We start from the raw sequence: 19921 nt of genomic DNA on the forward strand, positions 1-19921 counted from the left end.
ACGGCCAACAACGACTGAGACAAACTATCAGCAACTATGTGGTACAGCAACCGCTGTCTTAAAATGCATGCTATACAGTCGTACACAACGATGTGATGTGCGGTGTTTATGCTATACGTTTTCTTAACGGAACTTGTGCAAAAAGATCTAAGTACAAAATTTAGTTTTTTTTTTTAAATTGGATTATTTCTGTACAATGCAACTGTTAATGATGAATTAATACAGTGATCTTTTTATGAATTTGTTGGTAATGTCTTTTTCAGTGAAAAATACACAACATAATTTTTACATTAGTATGTGGTTGTAATGTTAAGTAAAACTAAAATTACTATTTGTTATTATTTTTACAAATTATGAAACATTTAAACCAAAATGTTAAATTTGATAACAAGTTTCTTAGAAGCATTCTACGTGAATAATATTAAATAATTAAATACTCATTTAAAAAAAATCTTTAGAAGTTACATCTTTTTACACCGTGATCAAGAGGCGAATCCACTGAACTAAAATGACGTCAAATTCAAACATTGCCAGTAAGTAAAGTTATGTGATCACTGTCAAGCATGAAATAGAAAATGAAAAATCTCAAGCAAAACGCAATCAATCGCTTATTTTATTGCTAACAGTATTGTAATATATATATTTATACATATGTATGCTTTTGTCATATTATCATGTTATTTTGATTAAAAAAAATGGTGCCATTTATGTGTTTACCAGTGGCGCTATTGTGCTTGTGTTGCAAGAGCTAAGGATCTTTAATAGCAATGCGTGTCGCACGGATAAATATGCAGCTATAAAATGACAGGCGTTTTCAAAAATAGTCTTCGTGAAAAAAGTTTTGTTAATTTATTAAAAATAGAAAACCCATTACATCACAGTGTCCATTAAACAAATCGACCTTCCGACATATTATGTTTTCATCGAAATCTTACTAATATTATAAAGGCGAATGTTTAGATGGATGAATAAATGGATGTTTGTTTGAAGGTATCTCCACGACTCAATGCATCTTTCTGAGATTTGGCATATATGTAGAACATAGCCTGGAAAAACACATAGGCTACTAATCAATTATTTGTGTATTTTTTATTATTTATTATTATTACTAATCAAGTTTATTTTTATTACGGTGTGGAGGCTAAAGCTAGTATATTAATAAGAGTAAACAGAAGAGTCTTGCAATCATGTAGAATAATCGTTTATGGATTGTATATTGCGGTAAATTTCTAATTTCGAACACTTGTAAATGACCGTAAAAAGTATCTGTTTTTTTTTTCGGACGGCAGAGACTCGCCGTTAATCTAAATCTACATCTACCTATCTATCTATATATATAAAAGAAAGTCGTGTTAGTTACACTTTTTATAACTCAAGAACGACTGAATCGATTTGACTGAAAATTGGTGGGCAGGTAGCTTAGAACCAGGAAACGGACATAGGATAATTTTTACCCCGTTTTTTATTTTTTATTCCGCGCAGACGGAGTCGCCGGTAAAAGCTAGTTATGTATAAAGCAACTACGATTCTCAAAAATCTAATTCGAAATTTGAATTTATACACTTGGCAACGCGTCTTGTGGTAAATTAAAAGTGTGCACTTGAAAAACTTATTTAATAATTCTTGAAACTTTTATCAAAACTTCCTATTGTAGCACTATGTATTTTATGTTTGCGTTTAGTTGGATAGGTTTTCCTGATAATAAAATCCACACCATATCTCCGTCTACAGAGTCCGTCAAGTCCGTCAACGCAGTCTATCTCTGGGATTGTATATCGACGGAAGAAAGCGATTTTGTCGTATCTCAAAATATCTAGTTTTACACCAGAGCCAAAAAACTATTTCAAAAAATCATAACTCCTAAATTAAAAAAGATAGGAAGTTGAACTTTGGAACATATTATTTCTATCAATCTAAATGTTATTTGATACCGTTAATTGGAATGTTTTAAACTTACTACTTCATTGATTTTTTACTAGTTACAGCAATTGATGTTAACTTATTTGGGCCAATTTTCGAGATACGACATTTCCGCTTTCTGCCGTCGATATGTTCGTGACACGCAGAGATCACTAAACGAAAGATAGCCAGCTGCTTCTTCTATAATAATAATTCATACTAACCTCCACGATTCCTTTAGAAGATTTAATAACTTTGGAGCTCGCCATTCCGCTGTTTCATTTACTTCAAAAATATATTCAATAATTATTATCAATTTTAATGCAGTGATACTTTTATTCCATTTTAAAATGTACAAAAAATCCCTTTGAAACATTCAACTTGAAAACTTGGAAAAATTCATTTTCGTCTGACGTTGAAATTTATTTTACCTGAACTGAACAAAGGGTGTATGTGAATTGAGTCAGAGCTGTTGCATGCGTTTGATATATTCGATTCATCGTTACCTCCGAGGCTTTAAATAAAACGAGGAAGTAGGGTTGGCAAATAAAGTAGAAACTAAAAATAACACTTGGTTTAATTTGACGTGAATCCGAAAGTTATTTTTTTTACTTTCTGTGAAACGTAGTACACAAATTATTCGATCGCCCTCTAAACACAGATCTGGTTTTTTGATTGCTATTGCGTTATTTAGATCAGTTAAATTGGAACCAATTGGACAAAAATTTTTAATCTTACTATTATTATAAATGTGAATGTTGAGATGTATGGATGGATGGATCGATGTTTTTCAGAAGATATCTTCATAGATGTAGAACATACTCTGAAAGAACACATAGACTACTAATTGTGTTTTTTTAATTCCACGCGTACAGAGTTGCGGGCAACAGCTAGTTAAAAATACGGCGGATAAGCACTGATAGTACTTCTGCGTATTAATATGATTTATTTCTGTTTTTAGCCGACTTCAAAAAGAAGGAGGTAATCAATTCGACTGTATTTTTTTTTATGCGAGTTACCGCGAAACTCCGCCCCTGTAGGTCTACTCTAATTCGACGAAACGAAACTTCGTTAACAAACGAATTTGAAACGAAATTGGACAATGAATATTTTCGGACATGCACAAAAAGTGGTCTGATTTTGATAAAAAATATTTTAATCGAAAGGAAGTGCTTGTTTTAACTAGTATAATATATTCCTGAAATAACTTTTTCTAAAACATGTTAGTTACGAATCACGATTTCCCTCGCAGTAGCAGTAGAATTTTGCAGTGTCAAAATAGAAAATATTTTATTAATAAGTTCGTATATGTCACAATAATAGTATTTTTGTACAAACTATCCGCACTATGATAATAGAAGATGGGAAAAGTACTTTATAAATAGGAAGTAGGATCGAAAGTAGAGATTTGTCCAATTATGTAAGCTAAACGATTTACTACTTCCAATATGATTTTTTAAATAATACAAAAACACCGTAAGTATTTGTACGAACAATTACATACGAGTACAAGTTACAAATAAGTCAGTGTTAAATCAGTTTTGCAGACCTTACTCTTCTGTGTCTAAACTACTCATTTTAACAACTTGTGTGGTAATTTAGGCTTAGCCCTCTGTCTTTTTAAATCCACTTAGAGCTTCAACTAGGACAACCTTTAAATATTTATTGGAGACGTCTAACCTTGTTGGTGCATAATTTAATATTTAAAAATACCATGCTGTACTGCACTGGTGTCGTTGGACTACTAACATAGAAATGACGTTTTACCTGTCAATTATTTATAACAGCATGATAGGTAACTTCTATTATTTTTATTGAAAGGAAATTTGCCTACATAATGTTAGAGGAAAGCAAACTATCAGCAGTTCAGTTCACGAAATACATAGATTTCCATTGTCAAAAGATTTGTATGAAAATTTGATGAAAATATGTAAAATCTACTTGTGCCCATAAAATGATATAGAACTGGTACAGTACGACAAGCGTCTTGTGGTTTGGTGGTTTTTGTTCACTCTGATAGAGTGGCGCTAGTGTGCTACTGTAATTTAGTTTCACTTATGGCCACCTGGTGAGATGTGTGAATAATAATAAAAGCCTATATTTGATTTAAGAAAATTACTTGTTGTGAACACCAACATTTCCGCTATTGTTATAAACAATAATAATGTTGCAATTCAAACATTACTTAATACAGGTAAGATAATTTTTTTATTATTATAAGAGTAGGGGGAAAACGAGCGGCGGGAACTCCAAGGTGATCATCGACGCCCATGAACATCCGCAACACTAAAGGAACTGCAGATGCGTTGCCGGCATCTAAGAAAGTTATATGCTCGCTTCTTGAAGGACTCTAAGTCGTACTGGTTTGGAAATACCGCCGAGGACAGACCATTCCACAACTCGGCCGTGCGCGGCAAAAAAAAAATTCGCGAGAACCGCACTGTTGTGGAATGCCAGATATCCAGAACGAATGTTTTAAGTTTTAACTTCATTCCAAAAGTCGTTGATTAAATTAAAAAATTGAGCAGCTAAAATTAAATTCGTAAATATTATGAGTGGCACATTATCTTAGAAATATTTAATGTTTTAATAAATAGAAATAAATACATTTTCAACCAACTGTATATTGTGTGCCACTAGCGTTGCCAGGGGTCCGGATAAAGATTGTTTGCTTGTCCGGCCAAAATAAACGGTGTCCGGGTTGTCCGGCTTTTGTTAGGCTTTTTACATTTCGCAAACGAGAGTGGCTAAGCGCCGGCGACGAGAGTCGACTGACGGTCGTGTCCGGCCTTTCTACCCAAATGTCCGGCCAAACAGGTAGGTCTGTCCGGCTATTAGGTTTGGCGACCTGGCAACCCTATGCGCAACTGTTTTTTTAAGAATTAGTAATTAATTAAATTAAATTACAAATATGCCAACGTAAATAAGTGCATTTAAAATTTCTTGGATTAGTATCAGTTCGTTCGCGTTGTAACATTCAAGAGAATAATAGTTTTTATAAGTGATGGGATTATTATTAGGTACTTGAACATCATGTGAGATCACATAACATCAATTATGTTAATAAACATGCAACCTTCATTCAACCGGTTATGGGTCAGATCCGCTCTGGCGGGTCTCTAAGCTGCAACACTTTATTTATAAATACCGTTAATGTTTCTTAAACAAAATTAATGATTGTAAATATTATTTTATTGCCAGTCTGTGATGTCATGTACACAGCGCCATCTATCAATGGTTAACTTGATTGAAAGTTATAAAAATCAGTGATACCTAATTTATTATATTAACATGTTTTTGAGTCAGATATAGTTTATTACGTATAATTCAAAACCTAGCCATAAAGGTCTTTTGTTTAATTATAAAAACGATAAGCGATTGGATCGATCCACTCAGTTTTGATTTAATGGTTGTTAATAATAAGAATCCAATCCTAATAAAATCACAGATAATACAATACTGTACTAATAGATAAGGTATAATAAGTAATATGCGTTGTAAACAACAAAAATATCTTTTGGACTTTGCCAATGAGAACAGCGCCATCTATTACGTACATTACGTATTTAAACGATTAGTTTATTATTGTCCTGATAGATGTCGCAATAAATTTTTTACATTTGTATAATAATAGAAAAATACTGTTTATTATGTTTAATCAACGTTTTTGACATCTTATTAAATCTTTTTAATAATTATATTTTTCAATTTAATATAAACTAGCTTTTACCCGCGACTCCGTCCGCGCGGAATAAAAAATAGAAAACGGGGTAAAAATTATCCTATTTCCTTTTCCTTGTTCTAAGCTACCTGCCCACCAATTTTCAGTCAAATCGATTCAGCCGTTCTTGAGTTATAAATAGTGTAACTAACACGACTTTCTTTTATATATATAGATAATGTAAAACATCTAAGAGGCAAGAAATAAAATCAGTTCCTTTATTTAACAAATTTTAATTTCGCTTTATAATTACACAACAATTGCGAGAAGAAACTTACAAAATGCATAATACCAGCCCACACTACATAATATATTCTATTACATATAGATAAGTAATATATATTTATTTAGCAACACATAAAAGGTACATTCTTATATTTAAATTCCGCACCTTATAAATTTTAAATATTTCTTTAATAATTAGATTTAGCTCAAATGATTAAATACACTTTTTTTTTATCTGTGAATGCTGTAAAATGTATAGTTTAATATGACTAATAATTATTTCTTCTAACACCTAAGTACATTTTTCATTATCTATAATAATTTGATAAATAAATAAGAAACGATGCCGAATTATTATTTATAAATAAATTGGTTTTTAACAAACTTTACTAAAAAATATAAGTAACTCATATAAAATTAACGAAAAACTTAACAATTTTATTAAATTTATAATATAGTGACGTTCGTAATTATACTTTGAGCTTTTAATCACATTGAGTTATTAAATATTTTTGTGCGATTTTTTATAATATTTGTGCCACAAGTGCAATAAAATAGTAGTTGTTATTAAATCAGTGAAAGTGTTGCTGTTATATGGGAAATTGTTACGTTAGTGACATGTATAACATTTTCTATGTATTAATTATTATATTGTGGACTGAAAACTAATATTACTTACGATTAAATTCACGACAGCTGCATTCAATTACTTATTGATTACCATCAGGTGGGTTAAAGAATTCCCAATGATGGTGGTGTACTGTTCGGCCGTCGCTGAGTCCAAACATAATCAAACCCGCGATCAACACTAAAAAGATGACCAACGCCATCTGCATATCTTTTTTGTCTTCTTGGCCGTGTATGTATGACATGAAAGTATTAAATATGTTTCTAATAGTTCGTGTTATCGAATTATGACAAGCTCGAAGGAATTGTGCGCCTGATTCAGTTACAGTTGGCTCGTGCGGTTTCACCGGCAGCGGCACTGGTCGAGGTGACGGTCGAGGCTTCATCTGTACTTCATCTGAACTAGATTCAGAAGCCGGCAGAGCAGCAGGCTTCCTCTTAACTCTTCGTGCAGGAGGCGGTGGAGTTTGATGTTGAGGCTCGTGAAAATCAAATGGCCTTGCTCGAGGATACGTCGATGAGGGTATAGCGAAATCTTGTAGATATGAATATAAAAGAGGACCTAAATCGGGTGGTGGAGGTCTTTGAGGAGGCACAGCAGTATCGTCCACACTAGATGGTCCAGGCGACGCTAAAGGTCCTGCGGTTTGACTTTCAGATACTTCTATAACCTGTTCTGTTTTTACCTCAACTATTTTCTCTTCGGGCTGCATTTCGTCCGTTTGAGTATGTTCTTCACGACTCATTGGTCTTGGTATGTCAAGAACTTCTGGACTACGAGTTGTAGTAGGTATATTTGTAGTTGAGATTTCAGCAAATTTCTTAACAATCTCATCAATTACTGATTGAGAAAATTCAATGCCACTGACAGATATGTGACCAGATTTTGAATCCAGTTCACTGACCTGCAACGTCATCCCCTCAATATCAGATACGAGAATTTTACTTGCTTGAAGTTCCGACACATTAAGTTTTCCCACATCTAAGTCTCTTACTTGAAGCCGTTGCGTTACTAAGTTATCTAATTGAACTTCTTTAGTTCCTTCTGAAGATACTTTTTCAAGTGATTGATCTTCGCTTGTTGAAACTAATCTCTTCGTATCGGCGGTTTTAGGTATCATACCTTTGGATTTTGGGAGTGGTGGAACTTGGGGTACCATAGACTCATCGACGTCAATGTGCTGAACGGTTAATGAGGCTTCAGTTAACATTTCTTCGCGTTCGTTAATTTTTGTTGGGCTAGATACCCGTTTCTCCACCAAAATTACAGTTGGAGAAGATCTATCAATATTAAGTTTTGATAATTCAGATATTTTGGGATCTGATAATTTAAGGGACTTTTCAGAACGTGATGTTGTTCGAGACACACGAGGGCTATCTGAAATTTTTCTCTTAGATCTTCCCATAATAGAATCTTCGTCAATAATATCTCTCAGCGAACTAGACATTGATATATCAAGATTTTCATCTAGACAAAATTCATAATCAATGTCATCGGGAAGCGGATCTGTTTGTGTTGACACCTCGATTTCTACAACATCTTCAGCTTTTACTGAACTCTCTGCCAATTGATGATACGACTCACATGGTGTTACTAGATCGTTCGAAATGTGTTCTAAAGATTCGTCACAGAACCTCTTTTTTCGTTTTGGGCCTCGAGGTGGTCTTGGCGGAGGAGGTAACGGTCTATCTTTCATTTTTTTTACTACTTCTCCAGAAATCAAGTCCTTGTGAGTTTCTTCAAATTGAGGTTCTTCGATTTCTACATACTGGCTAATATCGCCACTAACTGACCGCTTTGTAAAACTGTCTAACGTCATTAAGCTAGTTGATGACTTTTTTCTTGGTGGACGGTCGGGCATTGGGCCTTTAGCAGGACCAACTGTGTAATACTTTCTTTCAGAACTATTACTCTTGCGACGGCGCGCTGGCGGAGTTTTACTTTTAGACCGCCTTACACCTTTGCTAGGCGCATAGGATCCTTTATCTACTGTTGCATATCCCGGGCTTTCTTGTCTTATATCTCTAAGAATATTAACATCACTAGTTAAAGGTAACTGTGTATCTAGTATCAGTGATTCTGCTCCATGGGATGTGCGATCGTCATCGCAAAGTGATGTGCCGCGCGAGCTTCTTGAACGATTTCGCCGGGGTGCTACTGGGCTCTGTTCTGTAACGGTCGGTTCTGTGGTGGGCACGATATATTCATGTTCCGTTCGGTAAACAACAATCTGAAACGTAACACAAAGTTTTGTGAGGAAGTATATTCATTTATTCTTATAATTAACATACTAGAAAAACCATATTGGTCATAACATAACAGCCGATAATAATTTTATGTCGCATAAAAAAAAGTATATTCATGTTAAAGGCGATGCGATCTCCATAAATACATTAGCTGCGACCTTGTCGTAAAATTTAAAAATAACCATTTGGATCTTGAACTATTGTATTTATTATAACTGCTCATTTATGAGTTAAAACTGGGTCAGCAATCGAATAGAACAGCGCATCTGAAAATACATAGGATCATTCTCAAGTTAACTAATACACTGGAAACCTGCCAGATTTGATCGCCTCAGATTTATGCCATCAATAAAATGTATAATTTTCTTAAAGGTTCTACTCGTACTACTTACAAAGTGCGAATTTAGAAAAAGTATATGGTATACAATTTACATTTAAAAAAGTAATACATATATATTTGAATTGTAAACTGCTTGTATCCGTAATACTTTTTTTTATTCTGCATTTTCAAAAATGAAATTTATTATCGAAGTTTTCTATAGCAAAAACATTATTAATAATATTCGTTCACAAACAATTTCATCATTTAAACCAAGTTGTGGGATCAAAAAGAACCTTTTTTAATGCAGTTGGTACTTATCGCCATGATCATAATAGCATTAGAAAAAGATAGATTAAAATATAAACGATACTTACGTCGTCCGGTTGTTCGTCACGTTCTTCCCACAGCTCAGTAGGTGTTATACTCTTAAAATCATTCAATGAAGAATGCTTAAGATCTTTCTTTGAGAACTTCTTCTTTCTTTTGGGAGGCATGGGCAGGGTTTGCGAATGTACAGGTATGTTGTCTGGATACTCGATAACATCGTCATTTGCATATTCATGGATAGATCGCAGGTCAGATGGGCGTGTGAACTCATGGAAATGATTTGGGGTTTCTACAATTTCTTGTGATGCATTTATTTCCATAGGCTGCTCTTCTGTCTGATCATCAAGAAGCCCCAAGTCTACCTCGCTAAACTGCATACTCGCATTAACACTGTCGTCAATATATTTGATTGAATCCGTTTCTTTTTTCTTTCGTTTTGCTCTGGATGGCCTAACCGGTGGAAATGTGTAATAACCGTCATCTCTTTCATTTAAGTCTTCAGTTGAATATCGTATGGGTTCGTTTTCGTCTATCATTAGTTCTGGATCAGCTTCAGCTTCGTTAGCGTACATATGCTCGTCGTGTATACCTATATATGTATTGCAATCCATAGTTGCAAGCCCGTTCTTAGGTATATTAAATGCTTGTCGTATTTCGTCACTTAGGTACTCTCTAACTTGAATATTTTCGCGGGAAATTCCTCTCGGTCGTACGAAAAATTCGTCATTATTTATTTCGTTGATATGTGTGTATTCTTGATTTGACATATCCGGAATGGAGTCTGCATTTCGTGATTCTTTTAAGTGAGATGATTCAATGTCTTCATCCATATATTCAGGACTTAATTTATCAAAATCATAAGTGGTTTCAAATTGTTTTCTGCTTTCGTGCCCATTTTCATAACTGTTATCGTTATCAACATTACCGTATTCGCGTGGTTGTTCAGGACTATCAGGAATGTACGAAGACTCTTCCTTGCTCTTTTTCACTCGAGTAAAAGTGAATGTGGGTGGAGGTGTATCTTCTCTATTTAGCGTTGGCGAGGAAGATGTTTTTGTTAATTCAGATTTCTTTTTTCTGTTAAAAAATCTTGGGTACGTTTTCGCTTCGAAGTCTACTGTCGCCACGTTTTGCATATTATCGGAACTGGATTCAGTAACAGTTGTGTCAACCTTACATTCTTTTTTCCTGCTTAAACTTGGAAAATTTATCTTTGGTCGTTCTGGCATTTTTAATTTCGATAGATCAGGAACATTAAATTTAGGTCGATTCGGAAAAGTGAATTTTTTTCTATCACCGATGCTGAACTTTTCTTGTAGATTAAAGTTTTTGAATTTTGACCTTTCAGGTAGACTAAACTTTCTACGGTCAGGTAGTGTGAACTTGGGTCTTTCAGGAAAGTTTATCTTGGGTCGATCGGGCATTTTGAATTTCGGACGTTCGGGAAGGCTTACTTTTGACTTTTCTGAGCTAGTAAATTGTTTAGCTTTCATATTTTGTATTTTTGTCTTTAATTTTCCAGCTTGTGATTTTAATTTGCCTGTTCCTTCTTTAATACGTTGTTGAATTTTTTTATCTACATTTTCAGAGTTTTTTGATCGTTTACTTCGTTGCAATGGCAACTGCTCCAAAGCAGATGAGTCGACTTGACTTGTGCTTATTTCACATTCTGTTCTTGAAGCAGTAGATGGAGTGTTTACAAAAAACCGCTCCTCTAAATTTTTTTGCAAAGTTTCAGCTGTCAGAATTTCGTCACCATTTTGGTCGGTTTCTTTTTCTTCTATTTGCTCATCTTCGTCAGATGTATGTTGCAAATATTTACGTTCCAATGAAGTAGTACTTGATAGTTCATCGTCAGTTTTTACCATTCTCGGCCTCTCCTCAACGCTCGGAGCAGTATAAATTATATTTGGAGGTGGTTTTTCTATTATTTCATATTCGTGATCACTGAAATTTAACATGATATTATTTAAATGTGTTACAAAAAACAAATGAACTTATTCAAAGGAAATAAAAATAAAATAAATTCGCAACATCAATATAGAATTAGGTATATATTTCCAAAATAAAAATTCGCATAGCATAAAAAACAACTAAAGTTCAGTCGCACATTAGATTCGTTACATATGTAGAAACTTATATTTAAAATGGCACACGTATAAACGCGTAACTCTCGTCACAACTAGGCCAACCGTCAGTGCTCCTTTTAGCCGCAGCAGTCGCCGGGCAAGACGTTTCAAATGACTTCAAATTTATTTTGTAGGTCGTAATATTAGTCGTAAAACGTCTGCATAACTGTGAATGTTGAACTTACCTTAAATTTGAAATAAAATTACTAGCTCGCGAAGTCGGTCTAGTGCCAACTGGATTCACTCTTTCGGGTAACAGTGAATCACATTGAAAAAACTGACATGCACATCGTACTTCTGGCGTAAATAGTTGGACACTGCCCTCTCGCGTAGGAAGCACGGGCTTTTCTAAAGGAGTACCACCTTCTGATGTCCATCGTCGAAGCTTGCTCATAACTACAGTTCACCGAAACTATTTTAAGTTTGAGACATATTTTAGTGAAATTGCGTAATTAACTTATCAAAGGTAACGCAACATTGGGTGAACGTGTTTGTGAAAGCCGGTCTGTAAATGAACTAATCACCGGCGTGAAAGCAGCCGCGAGCACTGATCACTGATGACAATTTTAAAGAGCTCACTGAACGTACAGGAAGACGATTTGGATAGAGCTATATTTATCAGACAGAGACAAGCCAGCGCGTTCGCTTTGCATATGTTGTAATGCTAATGTTATGTCATAGTACCGCACAAAAATATATGTAGTAAAAGTATAAACATGCAAAGATAGATTTTCAAATTACCTGCTGGGTTTAGACCATTCGTTGTCAAACATTTCTGCATCACTTCGTTTTTCTTGAAATTCTCGAGGACTTGGACTAGGCGATGATTCAATTGGTATGGTATTGGACTGTTCAATATTATTCTCAAGGTTATCCTCTGTGATTTCCGTAATAGTTATATTGGGAGATTCATTGGCTGGTCTATTACCTTCCAGCTGTTCGTGAAAAATATCATCAACACTTGGTTCTTCAGTATCCATATCATCCAAGTCTTCTTTCTTCTGTGTTGTTTTATCTTTCTTATACAATTTTGCCATTATGTTTTCAGTATTTCCATTCGAACCTTGGTTCTCTTCCATCACTAAACTGGGATCCTGGGAAGCTATTGATTTTCTTTCTGCGAGATTTTCGATTTCTATATGGCTTTCTTTGCCATTGCTGTTAGAGTCAAATGCTCTATTAGAATGAAGTGATTCATTGTCATTGTATTTGGACTCCTCTATGTCCTCGTAAATATGGTCCTTCTTTTTTCTTGGTGGGGGTGTGTCAATGCTCATTGTTTTACTCATTTCATCCGAATCTCCTAATTTAATTGCACTAAATTTTTGTCTACGAACAGCACCAGGGGAAGATTTCAACTGTCTTATTTCCTGGACAACTTCATTTTTTTTCCTTTTCGACAAAGGGGACTTTTCACATTCGGTTCTATCCAATTTATGCAAAGTTTTATCAGCTAAATGTTTTATTTTATTGACTAACGGATGGCAGCATTTTGTCTTTTCCCGTGTTTCTGAAACACCTATGTTGTACTGCTGCTCTTGAGCTCTACGTTTTAAAATACCCTTTGGAGATACACTTTTTGGTATTTCCACTGGTGTCACTAAATGTGAGCTTATTTGACTCTCTGGTCGTTTTGTGCCACTTCCTGTAGTTTGACTTAAGATATCATCCTCTGAATCCAGAGAAACTTCTTTTGAAAAATTAGGTATTTGCACGCCGTCTGCACCTTCATCGCTATGTTTTCTACTACTACCTGGCGAAGAGTTAAGATTTAAAATCTTCTGTGGTTCCCCACCACATGGTGAATGTGTTCGGGATTTTGAGAATTCACGGGACATGCTTCTCCTAGGTGTTGTCTCCCTTATTATATCTTCCGCTGTTATTTCTCCTTCAAGAGGCGGTTTGAGAAAATGGGTCCAAGGATATGCCCCAGCCTCACGAGCTCTTCGTAAGTCTTCCCATTGATACGTTTTTAGCGGCACTGGTGGTAAATCGCTTTCTTTATCTGTTGAAAATTCAGATTCCATATGTTTAGTTAAAAACAAAACTTATCTAACAGGTACACATATATACTCGATCAACCGACGTCCATAGTCCACTTTTGAAATACAAAACTTTGATTTCTCCTGTTTTCACACGAACCCAGCAAAAATATCACCGTCAAACGAAGAACACAACATATCGTCACAAAGCTAGTTTCGTCAACTGAAAACACGTTAGGTTTGCGTGGGCCAGTGTGAAAATAGGTGTGAATAAGTTGTATATTATCATCACTGGCCAACGAATTATTTTGGACTAGTAGCGGAGGATTACCTTGAGTCACTCAAGCTGCATAGTAAGTTAGTATAACAGAACTGAAACCTATGTGATAATTATTGTTTATAGTTAGACAACGCACTCGACAATGTGATAGATGAGTAAACGATCAGTGATCGGTACAAAATCTCCGTTCAACTGGCCGCTTCTTCGCAATCGGGGCTACCGTGCTAAATTAAGAACGAGCATGAATGTATTTTGGGTTAGCATTTCGCGTCATCAGTGAAAATACTGGTTCTGTTTTCTTGATAATGTAATATAATAAGATAAAGAAAAAGAGAAATTTGAATGTTTTTAAATGTAAACACTTAATTGGAATGAAATTATTGAGCGGTTTATTATATGTTTTGTTCAATATATAAGTAGTACATCAGAAATCTTACCAGTTATTGATTTATGTCCAAACAGTCAGTGTGTTCGACACGTTCGCATCGCGACTTCACATCGTGACTGTTGAATTTACACCACACTGCTGTACTATAGACTTACAATTAATACGTAATGCTTTACGCGACTTATTTATTTTTTAAATTATATCTGACGTTGTACACTTATTTCATAATTTTGTTACTTCACTCTCTCAATGATTTCCCGTAATTTTTGTAGTTTATTTCTTTTCATTATTCGTAATTTTGTTGCGAACATCCATTTTGTAAAATGTATAGAACCGAATGTTGAACTACGAGACTTGTAGAGAAAAATGAACAAAGAGTTTCACAAAAAAAGAAGTCTTCCCCTTTTTTAATTCCCCGCTTAACATACTAAATTGGACATATCGTACGGCATTCTAATATATATTTTATCAGTCCTCTATTTTATTGTTATTTTTGTAAAATCGGGTAGATTGTATGTAGACGATTAGGTATCAGGGTTGATAAATATATAAGAAAAACACATTATTATGGCGGTGAAAATGGATTTAATGCGTTTGATAGATGTTACATAATTATGGTAATGAATTTTTAACGTGATCAGGTTAATTAACAATAATATGGAGTATTTCAATCACAATTGGGTAATTCGTGAAATAAAAAAAATCTTAACATATAAACATTTTCTAAATATTTAACTATCAAATAAATTAAAAGTAATTTAATTTAACAAATTGTAAATATAATTTAATTAAAAAAAAACATGTTAACTTAGTTGCTATAAAATGTTAAAATGTAACGAGGTAAAAAGCATGACTAGAAAAAAATAATTGAGATCAAGTTTTAACCCAATATTAAATTATATTTAAATTCAAATAAAAAAATTATATTAAACTAGTTTGTTAAATTAAGAATTATTTAGGCTTGAAATGTTCAAGAAAGAATGTAATTCTTTAAAAGGACATTACATTACAGTACATTTACAAGTTCTGTATAAAATTGGGTTAAATTTAATATAAAATTGTACTTGTGTGTAATTCAAACTTTCTGATAGCCATCTTACATTATGAAATCCGGTAAAGTGGCTATGAAATACGAAAATATACACAAGTACGTTCTCTCAACACTCTATTAACATGTGAATTTAATTCCATAGGTTTACCATCACATTTACAAAACATATCAATGACATATTTTGTGTAACCGTTATCTTTACCAAAATATATTTCATTTATATTTTAAAGCTTTTATATAAATATATTTCTCTTCATTTTATACATAAATTATTTTTTAATGGTATTGTCGAATAATGAAAGCATTAATTTGATAACAAAAATATCTGTTTTCTATTACAATTTACTTTTTACAAGGTCCCAATGCAAAGGAAACCAATGAGTATATGAATATAAATATATAATTATATTTGTCGTTGTAATAATTTGAACTAACAGTAAATATTTTATTTGTCTGTTATGTACTTATTTCAATATATTACTTGAGTTTCGGATTAAAGTTATTTTTTCTATATTGGAAAATACATGTTACAAATATAAAACAAATAAGTAAACTTAACATATGACATTTAAAATTATCATAAATAACAATTTTACTAATAAATAGTGAATGAAAAAATCGTTAACAAAATAATTTATTATTTAACTGCCAACTTATGAGTATTTTTATCGAGTAGTGTATCAACGAAAGTTCATGGTTTTGTTAATTTTGAGCTTAATTTTGTATTATTTCTATTCGCTTCACTATTATCTTATGAATGAAATACGAATGAAAATGAATGACTTGTGAAACGAATTTGACGTATTTACGAAATGAATCCATGGGCTTTGATGTCACTGATTTTATTTTTTTTTGTCATTAAAAAATTACCGGCTTTAAATTGATGGGAATGACAATGGCGGTGACATTACGCTAGACACTAACAATACGAGAGTTACGCATTTTGAGACCGGTCCAAATGAAGCCCACGGAATGAATTTCTTTTGAAAGCTACATCGCTACTTACAAGTATTGTGAATTAACATTTAAAATATAATGAAGCTACATTTAGTAAATTTTAAATTGTAATAAAGTAATAGAAAGGATTGAGAAAGCTTTTTTTTTTGTGTTTTTTTTTACTTTTTTTTTCACAACAAGCTACATTCATATTGAAATTTGATAAATATCTGAAAACTTTAACGGTTTAATAAACTTTAATATTTTATATTTGTGAAATTCTACATGTTAACTCTTATATGATTGTAAATATTTATCTTTTTTTTTATTTAGGTAACTAATATATAATTATTGTTGATCAGCTATTGCACAGATTAAAAACTTTGTTAGTATTTTTTGTAAGATTGAATTGATAGCGTGACTTCTATTTTTTCTGTTTTATATGTTCATTTACATATGATCATTGCAATCACAATTCGCAGGTGTTAATATCAATTAATAACAGTAACTATTGTAGCATGCAGTATTGAAATACATTCGCCGAATTTTAATTTTACGCAAAGCTAAGCCAATGCGATCTTATTCAATATTAACAGTATTATATTTATTACATGATTTGTTTATTACTGAATTTTTTAGTGGATTTGTGGGGGAGGGGATTTATAGAATAGGACATCCTCTTTCTGTACGACTCCTCCTTTGTACATTAAAAGCAGATAACGCATCTGCTACAGTTTAACTTATCGTAGATGTCTAATAGTAGCGGTCACTTCGATATTTTATCGAATTCAGGTAGCCGTTTGATCGTTTTACTACCTTTTGCTATAAAAAAATTAAATAGCAAACATTGATCGCCATTAATGTGGGCCTAATAATTATTATCACTCTTAAACATATGTTATAAAAAATATTATGGTATAACAAATATACAACATAATATTTTAATGAGAATATATTATGTATATTCCCATTCACACTCGCAAACATACAATCCCATTCATTCACACAAACATTCATCATCTATCTTTCAAGATCTACCACGACCCCGGCTGAGTTGGTAGATCCTTACAAACTACTTATTTTAATAGATGCCCTTGTTAAACCTACGACGCGTACACCGCCATCCATTAAGGCACACATTTTTATGTTAAGTTTAAAAAAATAGTCATATACACATATTAACACTTATATTAACAACTATTATTTTTTGTGCGCATTTAGCGATACGACTTTTGGAAGACGTAACCTTAATCTAACTAATATTACATTTACAAACTAACCATCAGACAGGTCCGGACATCTCCTTACACTCGGATCTTATTCCCATCAATTCCCTTGCCAATTAACCTACTATTTACACTATGTACAAGAGTCCCGTGCTGTTCTGGAACTTTAAAACAATGCAATATTTGCCGTTCCTATCGTGCAACACGTTAAATGCAGCAACATCACCATCACCTTACTAGACCGGACCTGTATATAACCCAAAAGCAAACTCTCCATTTAACCATTTGCACGGGAACCTTGACAAGATTTGCATGTGGTTTAAATTCCAGAACAGCACGGGAGTAATTACAAATTAAATATTTATAATCAACAATACGTAGTCAAGGGCTCATTGGATACGTATTGTTAATAAGGAGGTGAAACATGTTTCAGTATTCACCTAAGTTGAAAAACAAATCCTAAAGTTTTTCCTAACTTACAAGAAGAAATTGTACTTAAATCTATTACTTCTAAATTCTAGACAAGTATATTTGACGATGTTTTTCTATAATAATTAAGTAAATGTAGGCTTTAAAAATTGCTTATATATATATATATATATATATATATATATATATATATATATATATATATATATATATATATATATATATATATATATATATATATATATATATATATATATATATATATATATATATATATATATTGCTTACATATTAAAATGCAAAAATTTGTCCTAGTAATAAATTATATATTATTTACATGTAATATTTACAAGTAACTGTGGATTTCCACTGTTGAAATATTATAAAAAAAAACATATTATCAGTCTTTGAAAAAAACAACGACCGCAATTATGTTTTCATTACAAAATATTTCAACAATGGAGTTAACAGTTACAAAAATCAATTCAACGCGTGCGTTCTGCAGACTTAATCAGAAATGTACTTAAAAATAGATGATATTTAAAATTTTTGTTTTTTTTTAATTTTTTAATTTTTTTTAAATTTTTAAATCGTTTTTATTTTTTTTTCTTTTTTCATTTTATATTATAAAGTTTAACTTAATTATTAATCTACTATAATTTATTGAAAGGAAAAAAATGCTCTAATCTAATTTTTTTGGTATTTTTAATTTTTTTTATATGAGAGGCGAAGACTAAATTTTCTAATTGCATCGATACGCTACAAGCGGTAATGAATTGATGATCTATAAATAAATATTACCTAAATTCTCTCTTTTTCCATTTTAAATTATTTAAGAAAAATATATTAATAATCCAGCCGTATAGTACGAAAAATAAAGGTTGCCTGAAAAGTTTTCCGCCAGCTGTGTAAGTGGTAATGTTATAAATTTTAATGTACTCTTTCTGAATGTCAACATTGCTACTAACCGTCTACTTTTGTTTTATAATAAATAAGGATATATACATTCTGGGCCGAAGTACTTAACGTAATCGTCGTACAGCATTGCATTTTTAGTGGCGACTGCAAACTGCGGCCCGTGTATGGCGAACGCTAAAAGCTGATGTTTCTGGTTATTTGTTTAAAATCCAATTGTTATTTTACTGTAAAGCACGAACTCCGGTAAGTCGTAAAATTTTCCAGTTATATCTAAGATTTACCAACTATAGTTTTTTTTTATATTAAAAGGTATGAAAAGAATTCGCTGTAACAGCGAAGAAACTGCTGACCATAGACATCCACAAATGCAGATGTGTTACCTACCTTTAATCAACGAAGGAGGGGAAGCATAGGAAGAGAATATTTCCCCTTCCTATGCGAACCCTCCTCCATTAAATCCAAATACCGTTCCCATCCTTTCCTTATAAAAATGGTGGGAACGGGAAGAGGACTTATATTAGGCCTCCGGCACGCACACTGATCTGACGGAGCACGGCATTGCCTCCACTTGACGAATGTCTTCTGTGTGGTCGTGGTATTTCACCAGGCGAGGCGTTCAATTCCTTCAACTCCACGATAAATGTCGGTTAACACCCGATAAATGTTTTTTAAGAAGTCAACTTAACATTTTTGATGTGAAACATCTATAGGATCACTTGTAAACGGAATCGTTGGCGTGGCAACGCTTGCCGTGGCGACGGGTCGCCAAGCTATACTGAGGTGTACAATGTAATAATATATGTACACTACAACGTACAATGTAATAAATAATATATATAAATATATATATGTACACTGTACATATATATATTTATATATATTATTTTAATAATATTTAATATTATGTATTATTATTATTCATTCATTCATTCATTCATTATTATTTTAATAATATTTAATATTATGTATTATGTATTATTATTATTATTATTCATTCATTCATTCATTCCTTCCTTCCTCCCTTCATTCATTTATTCATTCATTCATACATTCAGTCATTCATTCATTCATTCATTCAGTCAATCATTCATTCATTCAGTCAATCATTCATTCATTCCTTCCTTCATTCATACATTCATTCATTTATTCATACATTCATTCATTCATTCAGTCATTCATTCAGTCATTCATTCATTCATTCCTTCCTTCATTCA

At 32.8% G+C, this 19921-nt stretch overlaps 1 protein-coding gene across 1 annotated transcript; it reads right to left on the bottom strand.

Annotated features, from left to right (window-relative positions):
• Positions 1 to 6348: 6348 nt before the first annotated feature.
• On the bottom strand, positions 6349 to 13718 carry LOC106715932. The gene is made up of 3 exons (XM_014509332.2): positions 12239 to 13718; positions 9416 to 11315; positions 6349 to 8703 (listed from the first exon to the last, which is right to left on the bottom strand). Exons 1-3 carry the CDS (start codon positions 13522 to 13524, stop codon positions 6556 to 6558), a joined length of 5334 nt encoding a protein of 1777 aa, XP_014364818.2. The 5' UTR covers positions 13525 to 13718; the 3' UTR covers positions 6349 to 6555.
• Positions 13719 to 19921: the final 6203 nt, after the last annotated feature.

This window comes from Papilio machaon, chromosome Z (genome assembly GCF_912999745.1).
Source record: "Papilio machaon chromosome Z, ilPapMach1.1, whole genome shotgun sequence".
Classification (NCBI taxonomy): Eukaryota; Metazoa; Arthropoda; class Insecta; order Lepidoptera; family Papilionidae; genus Papilio; species Papilio machaon.